Raw genomic sequence first — 15,881 nt, forward strand, 5'->3', positions numbered from 1 at the left:
CCAGAGGTGTCGCGCCCCTTGTGGGAGGACGCGGTGCCCGGTGCAGCTCCTCTGCTCTTCAGTCTTCCGCCTTCTGTGTCTCAGCCCCGCCGTCCTTTCCAGTTACTCCGGCCCCCCGTTGCCCCTACCCCTTTCAGTGAGGTGCTGACATCCACCTGTAAGGCAGTTAGGTTATTCCTCACAGCACCCATGCCTTCTCTGGACGCCCTGGCTTTTGCACTTACATATATTAAGGTGGACTGCTTTTCACTGACGTTCTGTGGGTTTTGACAAACGCATAATGTCGTGTATCCGTTACTGTAATATCATAAAGAGTGGTTTCTCCATGTGTAAACCCCTGTGCACCATCTATTCACCCTCCTCCCTCTCCCCAAACTCCTGGCCACCACTCCTCATGTCGCTGTCTCCTCAGCTCTGCCTTTTCAGAAGGTCTTATGGATGGGGTCAGAGGGCACGTCCTTTTGCTTAATACTTTAAACTTGAGGTTTCCCCCCATGTCTTTCTGAAGCTGGGTAGCTCACGTCTTCTTATTTATTATTTATGTATTTATTTTATTTATTGTGCATTCTGTGAATGAAGAGCATCTCGGTCACCTCTTCAGTTTTCAGCAGTTATGAATAAAGCTGCCATAAACATTTGCATGCAGGTTTTATGTAAACACAAGTTTTAAAATTTATCGAATAAATGCCCAGGGGCACCACAGGTTCCGACTGTGTTAGCTTCATTGGAGACTCCAAACTCTCTCCTGAATCCCCACCAGCGAGGAGTGAGCTACATCCCCAGCATTTGGGGGTCAGCGTTTTAGGGTTTGGCCATCTAACAGGTGTGTGATGTTCGCTCATTTTCATCCTGCACCCCCCTGGTACCATAGCACGTTGAGTTTCTTTTCATGTGCTTTCTCGCTGTCTGTATGTTCTTTGATGAGATGTTTGCTCAAATATTTTGGCATCTTTAATTAGATTATTTTCCTGCTGGGCTTTGAGTTCTCTGCGTATTTTGGAAACAAGTCTTCATCAGATCAGCCTTTTGCAAACATTTTCTTTCCACCTGTGACTTTTCATTCTCTTAACAGGATCTTCTGCAAAGCAGAAGTTTTTAATTTTAATATTTTCTGACATCAAATCTTGTTCTTTTATGGACTACGTTTTCAATGTCCTTTCCGAAAGCTCATCACCAAACCCAGTCATGTAGGTTTTCTCCTAGAAATTTTATACAATATTGGGATTATGGTTAGGTCTGTGATTCATTTCGTGCTAATTTTTGTGAAAGGGTAACATTCATGTTTCAGTTCCTTTCTTTCTTTCCTTCTGCTTTCTTCTTTGCTTGTTGAATCGCCTTGTTCCTCTGTCAAAATCAGTTCTGTTTGTTTAGGTTCTGTTTTGGGCTTGCTGTTGTCTTCCATCGATCTCTGCGTTTAGTGTTCAAAACAGCCGTGCTGTCTCGATTCCTGTAGCTCCTTTAGCAAGTCCTCTAGCTGTGTCCCCGCTCAGCGCTGTGTCTGCGATGGGTCCTGTGCTCTTTGTATAAACCCGAGAGCCAGCTTGTGGACGCCCTCAGACAGCTCGCTGGGATTTTTGTTAGGTTTGCATTGATTCTATAGACCAAGGACGTAAGAATCAATATCCTAAAAGTGCTGAGGCTTCTCAGCCGTGAGCAGGAAGTCTTTTTTTAATTGCCGTAGAGTCCGCTGCAACACGCCCATTTCTGGTGACGCATCCTGTCCCAGCCCTGCACGCACGCACATTTTGATCATCCTTGACTTCTTTCCTCAGAATTCTATAGTTCTCCACCTAGAAACCTTTACTTATTTTGTCAGGTTTATACCAAATTACCCCCTTTTTAGTGGCATCATAAATGGCACTGTGGTTTTAATTTCCAATTCCAGTTCTCACAGCTGAGGTACAGGAAGGCGGCTGCATTCTGCGTATTCACCGTGTCTCCCACGACCTTGCTGTAATTGCTGACTAGTTCCATGAGGTTTTGCGGGGATTTTCTACGTAGACAGAGAACAAAGACAGTTTTCTTTCTTCCTCTCCAATCGGTGTGCCTTTTATTTCACATTATTGCTGTGGTGCCTTGGCTGCGACTTCGAGCACAGTGTTGAGCAGCCGTGGTGGGAGGGGGCACACTGCCCCCGTTCACAGTCTCCCAGGAGAACACTGTTTCTTACAATTCCTTCCCCTTCTGTTACATCACGCACCGATTTTTCACAATCGTCGTTTCTTCATCTTAATTCTCTGTCTCAGCTCAGGTCTATGTGATAGAAAAAACAGTGGGAATTAGGGAAACTTGCATTTCAGTCATGATGTGGCTCTTGGTCAAGGTATTTAACTCACATGCATTTTAGTTTCTTATTCTAAGTCGGGAAAACATCGCCTGTGCCAGTCGGCTGTTGTGGTGATTACGTGTTTGAAATGAGAACGTTTGGACAATAGCCCTTATGCACTTAGTGCGTGCGTGAGTCCCTAACTTTGATGCAGGCCCAGTGCTAAATTCTTTGGCTACAACTGGGAAAAAAGAGGCCCAGGACTCAGAAAGCTGTAGTGGGAAAAACAGTCAAGGCCCCGGTGTATTTTAATAATCAGCTGAGAGTGTTAGGAGACGCGTACGTGTACGCAGCAGATTTTTGGTAATTAGAAGCTACCATCTATTGGTGTTCCTTTCTGAAGTTTCGTTACCCTTCCTGAATTGTCAGGAAGAGCTCATGACTTTTCTTGTCACTTTTCCTGCATATCTGCTTTCTTCCCATCACACAGAATCAGTACAGCTCTGTTTGCTCGTCTCTCTCATCTCTGCCTTGATCTCACAGCTTCCTCCTCTTTTCACTACGTATATCAAAAGTGTCTGTTCCTGGGATTTGTGAGACCAATGTGTTTTGCTGGGTTACATGTATGAATTGGTTCCATATAGTCCATGCGTTGGAGGTAGAGAGTATGTCAGATGTAATATCCAGAGGACAGGGGTGGTAATAATTGTGTTCTTATATAAAGCAAGTGAAGCACTTAAATCTTTCTCGTAACATGAATGCTGGTACTTAGGTGCGTGGCACGGTTTTATACAGTCCAGAACTCCTCTTGGGCTCCATCCTTTCATTTTGTGAAGAAAAAGAAGATTAAAGAAAGGCTTTTTATGCAGATGAGTCTATGGGAGCACCTATCTCGATTCTGTGTTTTAAGAAATAAGGTAACTGATGCTACCTCGGTTTCCCGTGGGACAGCGTGCTGTTGCTAGGCAGCGACTTTGTGAAACTCAAGCTGTGTTGACTAAAGGCGGCTCCCCATCAGCTTCCACCCACTCTCTGATTGATGAAACAATTCATTAACATCGCTTTTTCCCCTTTGATTTTTGGGGTGGGGGGAGAACCTGGTGTGAGAGGTGGGGTGGGCCAGAGGGCACAGCTCTCACAAGCACACAGACCCCTGGCAGGCACCACAGGTGCCATCAGAGAACAATCACATGCCTTTCCATGCCTCCTGCTACCTGCAGGGGCCAACTTAAAATTCTGGCTTTAAAACACGAAGTAATTTGTCTTGCCCAGCGCTCCTTCCTTTCTGACAAGTAAGCTAATGAAGTGGGAGATCAAGAGGTGCTGGCTGGCTTTGCCAGAGCATGTGTGGGCGCCCCTGTGTTTAAACAACATTAAAATAAAAGAGTCAGGTTCTGCTGACTCTTTGGTCTCTCCAAACGCCTCTCTGCATCAGCAATTTTATATTTGATTTGGAACATGTTCTAAACCAAAGATCGGAAGGCGGTCTTGTAGAGAATGAGTGAAGGCACGGCACAGACCCCTAGTAGGAGCCCTGGGTGCCACTGTCCTCCAGGGAAGCCGGGGCTCAGCTCGCACGCTGATGCTCACTGGGATCTACTCACCAAAAGGCCTGCGTGGCTGACGGTTGCTGTGCAGGATATCCTAGAAAATTTAGGTGATGCTGTTTGCTATTTAAGATACATTTGCTTTGACAGATTGAAGTCTTTGTTTTGAGACAGTTAGTTGATGGGGGTTGTCTGAGCTAAAGGCACCACTGGTTCTGATACTATTTTAAGGAATCGAGTATTTATTCCTCACAGAAAAGGAATTACGAAAATAGCTCCGCCATCCAAGAACTGTAATTGATGGGCAGTGCTGTGAAAGTGGTTTGCCTGTCTGTTTCAGAATAAAGGTGACCTTTTCATTGATCTCTTTCTCTGAGTCTTCCAGTATTTGAGCTGCTCTGTGATGTCACTATTGGAAAATGATTAGATAAATATTCAACAGACATCTAAATGTATAGTGTCACTTTTCTTTCTTCAGGAAGAAATCTATATAAAGAAGTATAAATGTTGTTAACTATGGTTTTATTATCACCCTTAAAATGATAAATTGGTTTAAAATGTATATTTTTACTACCACAGGTGAAATGCATCAGGTGACTATTAAGCAGGGAATGGATAACGTAGCCAATAAACGGCATCTGTGGAGACACAGGGGCCAGAAAACAAGTGTCTGTGCCAGGTCCTGGGAGGAGCACGGAGTCTGCCCCATGGTGGGTGGGTGGGGGCGGTTCAAAAGACGAGCATGTTACAAGTAGAGAAGGTTGTAGATGAAAGCTCCCAACCCTTCAGCACGACAGGAGGACAAGCATTATGAAGACATGATTGCCCCAAAACAGTAATATTGACTTTTTGTCAAAAACTAAGGGATTTGTCCAAATGTGGCTCCTTGTGATTTTTTTTAAGTTTCATATGTGCATGATTGAATTGTTATTTACAGTATGGAAGGCAAAAGAGAGCTGCTTTTGAAAACTGAGAATGTACTGTCATTACCAGTTAATTGTAAAACCCACTCTTTGAAACAAGCAATCGCTGTGAGCCCAGTTTATTCAGCGTTTCAGTCCCAGGCGTCCACATGGGTGATTTATGCGCTGACAGGTGGCACCTCCCAGCCCAGCTCTCTGACCACAGGCCCTGTGACTGGGCAGGGAGGGAGAGCAGACCTGGTGGACAAAGACAATACATAGCACTGGCGGTGAATTGTTTTTCTGTAACCCAAAGCTTGTCATTTCTCAGACAACAGGAATATTAATGTGAGAGTGAGGAGGAGAGACTTTAAAGTCGAGATTTCAAACTACATCCAAAACCTCCCGGAAAGGACGCAAGTTTGAGAGTTCCGCAGCTTAGTAACGCTGCCGTCCCTTTCAGCTGGACAGACACGTTGTTAGCCTTCGATTTAACAATTACAGCATCCTCTGTTTGCCCCGTGGTTTGGAGCCTCTGTGCTGTCACAAAATGTTCTTTTTTAAAGAGCAAAACACTAAGACCGAGAGGAGGAAAGCGGTGGGGGAGTACGGTACCAGGAAGCGCTGACCGCTTCTGAAATCTGTCTTTCAGGAGAGAGCCGTGACCATCAGAAGACAGACTGTGGGAGGATTCGGACTAAGCATCAAGGTAGCCCGTGTTTCCTGTCTGTCCTTCCAGGGGCTGTGCTGAAAAGCCTGTGTGTCTGTACCTTTAAACTGTGTTGATTGATAATGAGCTAAGAATGGCTACAGCAAACTCCTCAAAGTTTGACTGAGACGTAAATTAGGTCAGTTCTCAAAACGCTGGCCACCTTAGACTGAAAGATATTGGAAGAGTATTTGGGAAATTTGCCTTTCCTGGAATTGAAGATAACTCATGAATTGTCTTCATCTGGTTTCATCTAATATATCAAACGTGGTCTTGTAGTGTTTGTACCTTTTAACCAGTGAGGGTGGGAGATACCAACCTGTCAGGCGAAGGAACTAGAGGGAACCACACCTCGTAGCAAAAAAAAAGGTCTGTGAGCAAGCTGAGTGTTAGCTGTTTCCTTCTCATCTTGTTCTTCTGCGCAATGTTTTTTTTTTATTCTTATTTAAGAAGTCAGTAAAATATCATGTTACAATGCCGAGTACAGAGGACAGACAAAGTTTTAGCGTCTGATTTAGTTTAAAAAATTAACCACATCAATGACACTTATGTGTTCTTTTCCATTTATGGTTAAATTTGAAAGGGCTTTTCTTTCTGCATGTTGCTGGCTACTAAAGACGCACTTACCCGCCACTTTCCTCCTCTGTCAACACGGAATCACGTATGTTTAACCCTCTCTGGGGGGCACTTTCCAGACGTTGCCTCGCTTTCTCTCACCGTGATTCACGCTGGGACAGCACAGCTCGGTGACTGGTTAGTTCTCTGAACCCTGGCCGTGCCTCCGGGCCAGACCCAGGGTAGGTCAGGAGAAGATGGCAGAGAAATGCGCCCTGGCCTCAGGCCCTTCAGAGTCTGGAGGGACAGTGGGCGCTGAGCACTGTGTCCAGGGGAGAAACGTAACCGCGGCTGTGACCCCGGCTGCAGCAGGAGCCCCTGCAAGTAGGGGAACGAGACGACGGGGCCCTGCGGCTGAAACCGTGAACATGAGGAGAGTTTACCCAGGTTGAGAGTAAAGGGTAAAAGTGTTCCAGGCAGAGGGCGGCGCACGCGGACATCCGTCAGTGCCCGGAGTGATGGGGCGCAGGAGGAAGTGGGGGGCTGGGCCCGTGGGCTGCTGAGGACCTTGGCTTTCGGTCCACGTGACAGGGGAGCCCACCACCTGTTCTAAACAGAGGGCGTCACGTTATTTGATTCCTGTCTGGAAAACCTAGAATTTCCCCACTTAGGTTCAGAATAAAATCAAATTAACTTTAATTGAACTGATCTGTCCTCTCATTTTATTCAATAAATGAAGGTGCTGTGATGTTCATTTCCCATTTTACATACAAAAGAAAACATTGACAAAATAGGGCTTCTCTGTGTCTCATTATGAAAAGGCAGCTGTAGGTCTGCAGTGCTGAGGGAGGGGTGGAATAACCGCGGTGACCCTCAGGAAATCGCTGTCTCAGCGTCCTTTTCCCCAGGCTGACCCTGGGGGAGGCTCCCCACTGTCTGGCATGGCAACTTGCCTGAAAAATCTGAGCACTGAGAAAGTGTTTAAATTCACTAGTGCAAGGAGGGAAAACTGTGAAAAGCAAAACAGCTGGAAGGAAACACTCTGGTGACAGCCCCCCAGCCAGAGGGACGTGAACACGGCACTCTCTGCCCCCAGACGCCTGAGCCACGGTGTCTGGATGAGTTCCTTTCTCTTTAACAGCACGTAAAACTTCACCAGGGCATGGTTTACTTTAGGTAACCAGCTTTTTCTACTAAGAAATGGAGATGTATTCTTAAACTATTTTCCTCAATTTCCAACTATCTCTACCTATAAACTGTCTGTTATGATGGGCATTTGATTTCATTGGTCATCTTCTTAGTTTCCATGTAAAATCATTCTGCAAGGTATTTTAAAGGATGAACAATTTTAGGTCTGGAAAAGCTTTAGACTTCATTTATTTAGTCACTCATTCATTCAACAAAAATTCCAAAGATTAAAAAAAGAATCATGATTCTATGCACTGACATTACACCAATGTATGAAACAAATTGCCAAAAAAATCCAATGCCTTTGTGGAACTTACCATCCAGTTCAGGACAGAGGAAGGAGAAAGAAAACAAACAATAAATGTAGGAAATGAGTAAAGACAGCAGTAGGCTAGAAGCTGATAAGTATATTGGGAGAAAGCTACACGGGGGGTTGGGAACTTGGAATCCTAAGAGGTAAAATAAAGAGGCTTGACTTTTGATTGGCATTTACTGTGCTAAGCAGGCACTCATTTCCCTAAATCTCCATCACAAACCCCTGTCCTCTGATCAGATGAGGGATTATCCTGGACAGAGTCAGGGTTTGCCAGCAACTCACCGACCAAAAGGCAAAAGCAGAATCGGGGCCAACGACGTGCCAAAGACGCCCTGCACAGTTAGAGGCTGGCTGGGCGGATGTTGGGGTGGTGGGAAACGGTGAGGACGGGGGAGCCAGGAGCCAGTCTGGATCTTACCCTGGTCGGACAATTTCTGCTGTTTTATTTATCACATCTCTTCTTAATATCCCGGAAGCAGAAAGGATGACTCACCAAGAAAAACTTGAAAACCACGCTTTTCTCAACAACTATGGCCCATCTTACATTTAAGTACGTTGACAGTTCGTCGCTGAAAGTGGACATTCATGGGGGAAAGAAAGTTCTAAAATCACTTTGATCCTTGAAGAGGAAAGGCTTAGGAGGCTCCCCTCTGGAGCCGCCTGAGTGTGCTGGGCTCACGTTCTGCGTGCAGTCTTACTCCTAATGCACTGATTCAATTTTTTCACTATTACTTTCAACCTTCTCACCTCTGTAATATAAAACCATGACTTCATACAGGTAATTCAGGGGTTTATTTTATTTCCTTCTATAGAAGTTTAGCTTATTGTTTTGGGGGGTAAGGTAATAAGGTTTATTTATGTATTATTTTTTCAGTGGAGGTGCTGGGGCTTGAAGGATTGAACCCAGGACCTCGTGCCTGCTCAGCACGCACTCTCCCGCTGAGCTATGCCGTCCCCTTTATTTTTCTTTTTTTCCCCTATCTTATTTGGTCAGTTAGATAAAGCACGACTGCGATATTCTTGCCAGTTTATTTTATTCTGTTAAATGTTTAGCATGTGCTTTCACACAAAGAGAAATATAATGCTAGTTAAGAAACCTCCCCATCAGGCATGTGTACTCTCTGATTTTGTTGTATCAGTTTGTGCAGGTAAAGGTCTTTCTAGTCACTTAGCATCCAAAGCGGTCCTAGCTTGGTCACCAGCACAGTACAACTTGGCCAGATAATGGAACTACATAATCATCTACTGTTTGGAGCCCTAAATAAGAATTTTTACAATGGGAAGCCCTGGCGCACGTTGAAGAAAATGCCTATTTAAGTCATCACCAATCGTTATTTGGAAAATTAAAAATTTTCAAAGTCAACTGTTATTAATTAGTGGATTAATAGACAGTGAAATTATAAACAGATGTTTCTTGGGAGCACGGTCTACTTGGTAGAGAAATTCCACAGGTTTATTTAAATTTGATTTGGTGTTCATTAACACACTATTCATAGCCTATAGAGTTTTCTAACTCAAATTCCTATTTTTATTTTTTGAACTTAAATGCACAATATATGATTTTCTCTTTTCAGGGGGGAGCAGAACATAATATTCCTGTCGTCATTTCAAAAATCTCCAAGGAGCAAAGAGGTAAAAGTGTTAAGAAAACTGTACCATAGCCGTTCCTTTGTACGTCACTGTCACGGAAGAGTAAAGATGGTAGTTAAGGGCCAGCAAGTCCTGTGTGACTGGCCAGCTCCTGGTTCCCCGCGGCCGGGTCTGCTCGTCGAGTCTGCATCTGGTATCAGCCCAGGGGAGGCCGTCTGCCACAGGAGGGCGGGGATGAAGCGGTCAGCGCGCGTGACTGTGTGGGAACTGGGGCCACATGCCTTCTCAGCGGTTTCATTAAACAAACGCAAACAAACCTAAGGGTTACAAGACATCAAATGCAGGCAATGCCTGACACATAGGTGCACACGTAGGCATTTCAGTTCTCATATGCAGTGTACCTCAGCCCTTACGGGATTCCATCCAGGAAGAACACAAAAGATGTAAAGCAACTGTTCCAGTGGCTGAAATCCCTCGGACAGCCTGGTGCTTGGAAGGAAGCTTGGAGCTGATTCCATCGCTGATGGACTGAATGTCTAGATCTGAACATTTGCATAGACGCCTTAAAATTACAAGTACACGGGAGCATTTAGGCATCCATCCAGAGGAGAGGCCATTCTTTTTAAGATCTGAAACAATAACATTACATGGAAATATCTCAGCATATGTTTCACTATTTGAAATGAATCATGATTGTTTTTGCACGTCCCTAGCTTGTGGATCTTTTAAGATGCTCCCTGTATAAGACGTTTCACTTTTTCCCTTTATCAGTTTTGACTTCATTTAATTAAAAACTCTTCCCTTTGCATGAGGAACACACACTATGCATAATCTGTTGTCCTTCTCCATTCACAGCGGAACTCTCAGGACTGCTGTTTATCGGGGATGCCATTCTGCAGGTAGACATTTTACCATTAGTTTTCACGTACAGCCCACCCATGCAGTCAGTTCACAGTACTCCACGTGAAACTATGCCTGTCTTTCCACTGCAGATAAATGGGATTAATGTGAGAAAATGCAGACATGAAGAAGTGGTGAGTTTGCTTTGTTTTGTACTAATACCACGACTTTCCGCACGGGCAAACGGGAATTGAGGGCATTGCTTAAAAACTATTTATTTTATTCATTAGGAAGATACGACCTGGTCCAGTGGGCTATCAGATTTTCAAATAATCTTTTATTTGATGTTTTTTTTTTTTTGTATTAGCAACAGATCAGTGAGTATCACCCAGAACAGAATATAACTCAAAGAAATTCTTAAGGAGGGCCATTTGCTATGTTTTCCAGCTTTTCTGTTAACTTCTACCAATCTGTATCCACTAAGGATATCTCGAAGTGATATATATCTCTAAATCTTGGCAAATGTTTAAAAGCTTATAAGGAATAAAATGCATGTTTCTAAAACCTCATACAGTAGCAGAGGCCATGGGGCAACATACAGTCTGTGTGTCTGTGTGTGTCCATGTGTGTCTGTGTCTCTGTGTGTCTGTGTGTGTCTGTGTGTCTGTGTGCGTCTGTCTGTGACAGGAGACAGAAGCAGAGACAACACTCAGAGGCTCTCCATCCCGAGGCTCACGGGTGTAGCACTAGACAGGCCATCAGTGTTGACACGGTGTTTCCTGGATGTTGGTAAATGTGTATATCTGAAGCCGGGGCCTAATTCACTCAGTTTAGGTGACCCAGGAATGTGTATTTTAACAACCAGCCCAGTGAGTGCACTGTCGGGGGATGGGGGTGTGTAGCTGGGAGGGTGAGGACCGTCTCTCGGGGCCGAGGGAGGACGTGGAAAGTGAGACAGGAAGGAACAGGACAGGGTCTGGCTTTCACGAAACATTTTTCACAGCTGATGAAATAACATGCATAGAACCTTCACTGAATTCCTGTCTCAGCTCACATGGGAGAGAGAGGAAAACTGTTTAAAGGTTTGCGCTCAAGGGTCAAACTACATGAAAGCACTGTAAGCCGTGTGCTCCTCCGGGCTCTGGCTCATCTGGTTGTGGATGCGCTGCTCCTCTGCCGCCAGCGACTTGGAGAAAACTCTTCTGATATATTTACGTGTTTCAAACCTCAAAGAGTCAAGCGCAAGTGTCTGAAAAGTGCGCTGCTGGTGAGGGCTCTCCGCGCGGCCCTCACGGCCTGTCCCCGGGCATCACTCATCTGCTTTCTCAAAAATCCCGAGGGGGCCCCCCATAGACACTCCATGGTGAACATCGCAGGTCGACATCAAACAGGACAGAGAAAAGCAGTGTTCGGAGCAGGCTTCAGACAAAGGGCGCCCAGCACAGCGCGAGCACTTCGCTCTGCAGATTCATATGCAAATTTCAAACACAGCTTTGTAAGCAGAGATGTTTTAACTTTAGGAGTTTTTCAGAAGAACAAAGTGATCTTAAGCTCATCGTCCAGGGAGCAGAAGCAAGGGCATCTTCTTGCAAAACCGCACACTGCTCGGCAGAGTTGTGTCTGGACCCGCCCTTCAGAGCAGGCAGCAGACCCACACAGACGTGATGGGCTCTGATTAAATGGAGCGGCCTGGCGGGAGGTCAGACCCTGCAAATCGTGCCACTTCTCAATGGTGTTCCTTTCCAAGGAAAAGAGGTTTAGAATTGCACTGCAAACTGCATGTGGCTCTGCATGATAAATGGTTTGTTTGTTTGTTTGTTTTGAGAGGTTTAACCTTATCCTGAAATGTAGGTGCTAGTGTTCTTACTTAGTTCCAGCCTTTCACGTTCCAGCAGTTATTAATGCTTTTGTCTTCACTGTGAATTTCCTAAGCAGATGGATTTACCCCTCAGTGGGACTGAGATGTTGATCAAATGTGTAAGAACGGACTCACAGGGAAAGAAGAAGGCACAGCGAGCTTGTTATAGGAAGCTGATTCCCGCCGAGAGACCAAGCGCCACTTGCAGGGCTGGAGAACTCAGGTTTATTACGCCTGCAGGCCCAGAGGAGTTAGCGCTCCAAGCTCTGGACCCTGTCTGTAGGTTTACACAGGCTTTTATAGGGGTTTAGGTCTCGATTAAGTTTGCGCCATATGCAAGCGAGGTGTTAGAAATGGACCAGTCTGGAGTGAGCTTTTGGGAACCAATGGAATTTTAGGGGTAGATGCAAATGAAGTGTTAGAAATGGACCAGTCAGGAGTGAGTCTTTGGGAACCAATGGAATTTTGAGGGTAAGTTTCGTTTTCCTAGAAGCAAGCCGTTTTGCAGAAGCGCAAAAGCGGGAAGGTAATGGTCCTGCCTGGGAGGTCTTGCTGGTCCCTTTGTGGGTTTTGCTGCTTCAAGCTCAGAGGTGTAGATGGTTGTAAAATCGCATGCTGCCGCCCCCTAGTTCCTTATTCCTAGTCAGTGCCTCACAGAGCTGCGAATTCAGGGAGAAACCAGGAAGGTGTGGCACTAGGTGGTCTGCACATGTGACTTCTCTTTTATTCAGCCACTTGTGCACAGACTTGGTCAGAGGGCCTGCATCATTCTTAGATGCTGTCAACAGTGTAGCAACAGTGTTGCACTTCCTCCAGTAGTAACAGGGGGTTCCCCATTTCTCCAGCTAGCAGTTGGTGTTACCGGTTTTGTGGATCTGAACCATGTGTGTAGTGGTATCTCGTTCTATTTTAATTTACAATTTTTTAAGGATGAATGATGTGGGGCATCTTTTCAGATGCATATTTGCTCTCTTTGTATTTTCTTTGGTGCTGTCTGTTCACAAATTTGTCCAGTTTTAAATTCTGTTATTTGTTTTCTTATTATTGAACGTGACACATTCTTTATGTATATTGGAGGTATCTCCCTGTATGTATTGGATACAACATCAAATATATGCTTTAAAGTTATTTTCTCCGTCTCTGTGGGTGGGTTGCCTTTTAATTTTCTTAAAAGTGTATTTTGCGGAACGAAAGGTTTTTATTTTAATGAAGTCCAACACATCCATTACCAGATGGCTTTATTTCTTTCTCTAAGTCTGTGTCACTTTTATTTATTTGTTGTTGTCATATTGCACTAGCCTGGGCTTCCAGCATGATTTGAACAGGTATTGTGAGAAAATATGCCTTTTTCTTGTTTCTGGTCTCAGTGGGAAAGAGTCCAGTTTCTCACCATGAAGTATGACGTTAGCTGTGGGTGTTTTGTAGAAGTTCTTTGTCAAGTTGAAGAGGTTCCCCTATGTTCCTAGTTTGCAGTGAGTTTTAATCATGGTTGTATGTTGAGTTCTTTCAAATGCTTCTTCTGCCTTAGTTGATATGACCATACTTGCTTTGTTTTTTAGACTTTTGATACGTGGATTATATTGGTTGAATTAAAAATGTTAAATCATCCTTGCTTGCCTGAAATAAACCCAATCTGATGTGATATACAGTCCCTTTTATACGTTGTTGGGCTTGATGTGCTGATAATTTTTTGAAAATCATTGCATAAATGCTCATGAGATATATTGGTCTTAATTTTCTTTTTCTGTAATGTTTTTAAAATTGTTTTTGGTATTAGGATAATGCTGGCATCAAAAAATGCCTTAAGAAGGGTTGCCTCTGCCTCTGTGTTCTAGACGAGATCATGGACGGCTGGTATTAATGACTTCTTCACCAAATATGTGGTAGAATGCCCAAGGACATTTTCTGGATTGGATGCTTTTTTCTAGTGTTATTATTATTGGTTCCATTTCTTTACTACCAAAGAATATAGGCTACTTCCAGAGTATCTGTCTCTCCTTGCGTGAGTTTTAGCAGTTGTGTCTTTCAAAGAACCGATTCAAGTCATCTAGGTTATCAGGATTGTGGGCTTAGAATTGTTCATAGTGTTCCCTTCTTAACCTTTTCTTAACGTCCGTGGAATCAGCAGGGATGCCCCTCTTTCATTTGTGATATTGGTCATTTGCATTTTCCCTACTTCTTAGTCTGGCTGGAGGTTCACTGATGTTTATTGATCATTTCAAAGAAGAAGTGTTTAGTTTTGATAACTTTTTTCTGTTGTGTGTGTGTGTTTTCCATCTCACTGATTTCCTCTGTGATTTTGTTTCCTGTGTTCTTTGGGCTTTGACTGCTCCCCTGTTTCTAGTTCCCTAAGCGGAAGCTTAGATCATTGACTTTAATCTCCTTTATGAATATATGAATGCATAGCCATATAAACACATTTTACATGAATTTCGCTCTAAACATTGCTTTCACTGCTTCCCACAAATTTTGAAAAGTTCTACTTCATTTTTATTTAATTCAAAATATTTTTAAATTTCTCTCCAGACTTTTTCTTTGACTCCTGTGTTAGATGGAAAGGTATTCTCCAGATGTTTGTGGGACTTCCAAGCTATCTTTCTGGAACTGACTGCTACTTTAAGTTCTTTGTTGTCCGGGGGCACAGTGTGTAGATTTATATTCTTTCAAAATTGTTAAGTTTTGTTTCTGGACTAGAATCTGGTCTATCTTTGTGAATTTTTTATATGAGCTTGGGAAGAATAGAAAAATCCAATGCATTTTGCTGTCTTTGGATGGAGTATTGGGCCAAAGTCTGTTACCGCCGTTCCCTCCTTATCGGCAGCCTTGCTTTCCTGGATTCAGTGACCCACGTCAACCACAGTCCAAAGATACTAAACAAAAAATTCCGGGAAGAAGGAACCCGCGCGTTTTACGTGGCGCGTCCCGCTGGGTGTGGTGCTGACGTCCCCGATGTCAGCGCGTCCGCGGGGGCCGCGTCTCCCTGCTCCCCGCCGCGCCCGCCGCCACCCCACAGCCGCTGGGCTGCTAGGTCCGCTGTCCGGCGTCGCCCTGCGTGCGATCAGGCGACCCCGATTTTGCTCAGGAACGTCGCCGGAGCGCAGGAAGAGCGGCGCTGCGGCTCCCTGAGCCACAGAGAAGCGGTGAAGTGCCTCCCGCAGGTGAAAAGCGTGCTCGGGGCGTGGCGCCGACAGGGGGCGCGCGAGCTGGGCGGCCGACGCCTGCCCGGAGAACGGCCTTCCGCCCCGAAACTGCCAGGAAGGAGACGCGAACGTGCCCCAGGTTCGCCGTTGCCCCTCACGCGGCGAGAGTCAGGGCCGCGTTTCCGGGGTTACGTTGCGGTGCTCAGTTAAGACGGAAAAGGCGTTAACTTTGTGCGATAAGATAATTTGAGAGCGAGGGAAGCCACACTCACATGACTTTGTGACAGGATACGGTTCCAGTTGTTCCAGTTAATTATTACCCATTGTGGTTCGTCTCTTGTTGTGTCTAATTTATAAATTAAACTTCATCACAGGTGGGTACGTCCGCGATAAAACCGTCCACACAGGGCTCCGGGGTGCCCGGGGCTCCAGCCATCACCGGGGTGGTGGAGCACGCCCCCTGTGGACGGGGGAGGTACTGCATAGCGCTTGAGTGACTGCTGTTCAGTCGAACTCCGTCCTCACCGAGTCGCTGCCTGCTTGAACTCTGATACTGGATACGTCTGCTTCTCCTTTGAGTTCTATCAGTATTTGCTGCACATATTTTGCTGTTTTGTTGTTAGGTGTTTAGCAGCACTACATATCCACAGGGAGTCCACCACTTAATTGCTGTTTAATGCTTCTCTTCAGCCTGGATAATTTTTCCTGTTCTCAGGTCAGCTTTGTGCGTTCATTTCCTGTGACAAATGCACTGTACTAATGTGGGACGTTGTAACAGGGGAAGCTGAGAGTAGGCTGTATGGGAACCCTGTACTATGTTTGTTCAATTTTGTATAAACCTGCAACTGTTCCAACATGAAACATTTGCATTAAACATGAATAGAATGGTACTTACCATGATCCCATTTACTTTTCCTTGTCTTTGACTTTTATTTGTTCTCTGCCTCCTGTCAGAACGTCTGCATCTTGG

At 44.9% G+C, this 15,881-nt stretch overlaps 1 protein-coding gene across 1 annotated transcript in view; it reads left to right on the forward strand.

Annotated features, from left to right (window-relative positions):
- The window catches only part of SNTG1 (syntrophin gamma 1), a 357,912-nt gene that overhangs the window by 257,522 nt on the left and 84,509 nt on the right, over nt 1-15,881 (forward strand). Inside the window, exons 5-8 of the mRNA XM_064480809.1 lie at nt 5,368-5,424; nt 9,058-9,115; nt 9,929-9,972; nt 10,066-10,107. Of these exons, the coding sequence (XP_064336879.1) occupies nt 5,368-5,424; nt 9,058-9,115; nt 9,929-9,972; nt 10,066-10,107 (201 nt within the window). The remainder of the gene's footprint in view (nt 1-5,367; nt 5,425-9,057; nt 9,116-9,928; nt 9,973-10,065; nt 10,108-15,881) is intronic.

The sequence above is a fragment of the Camelus dromedarius genome, chromosome 30, assembly GCF_036321535.1.
Source record: "Camelus dromedarius isolate mCamDro1 chromosome 30, mCamDro1.pat, whole genome shotgun sequence".
Lineage (NCBI taxonomy): Eukaryota > Metazoa > Chordata > Mammalia > Artiodactyla > Camelidae > Camelus > Camelus dromedarius.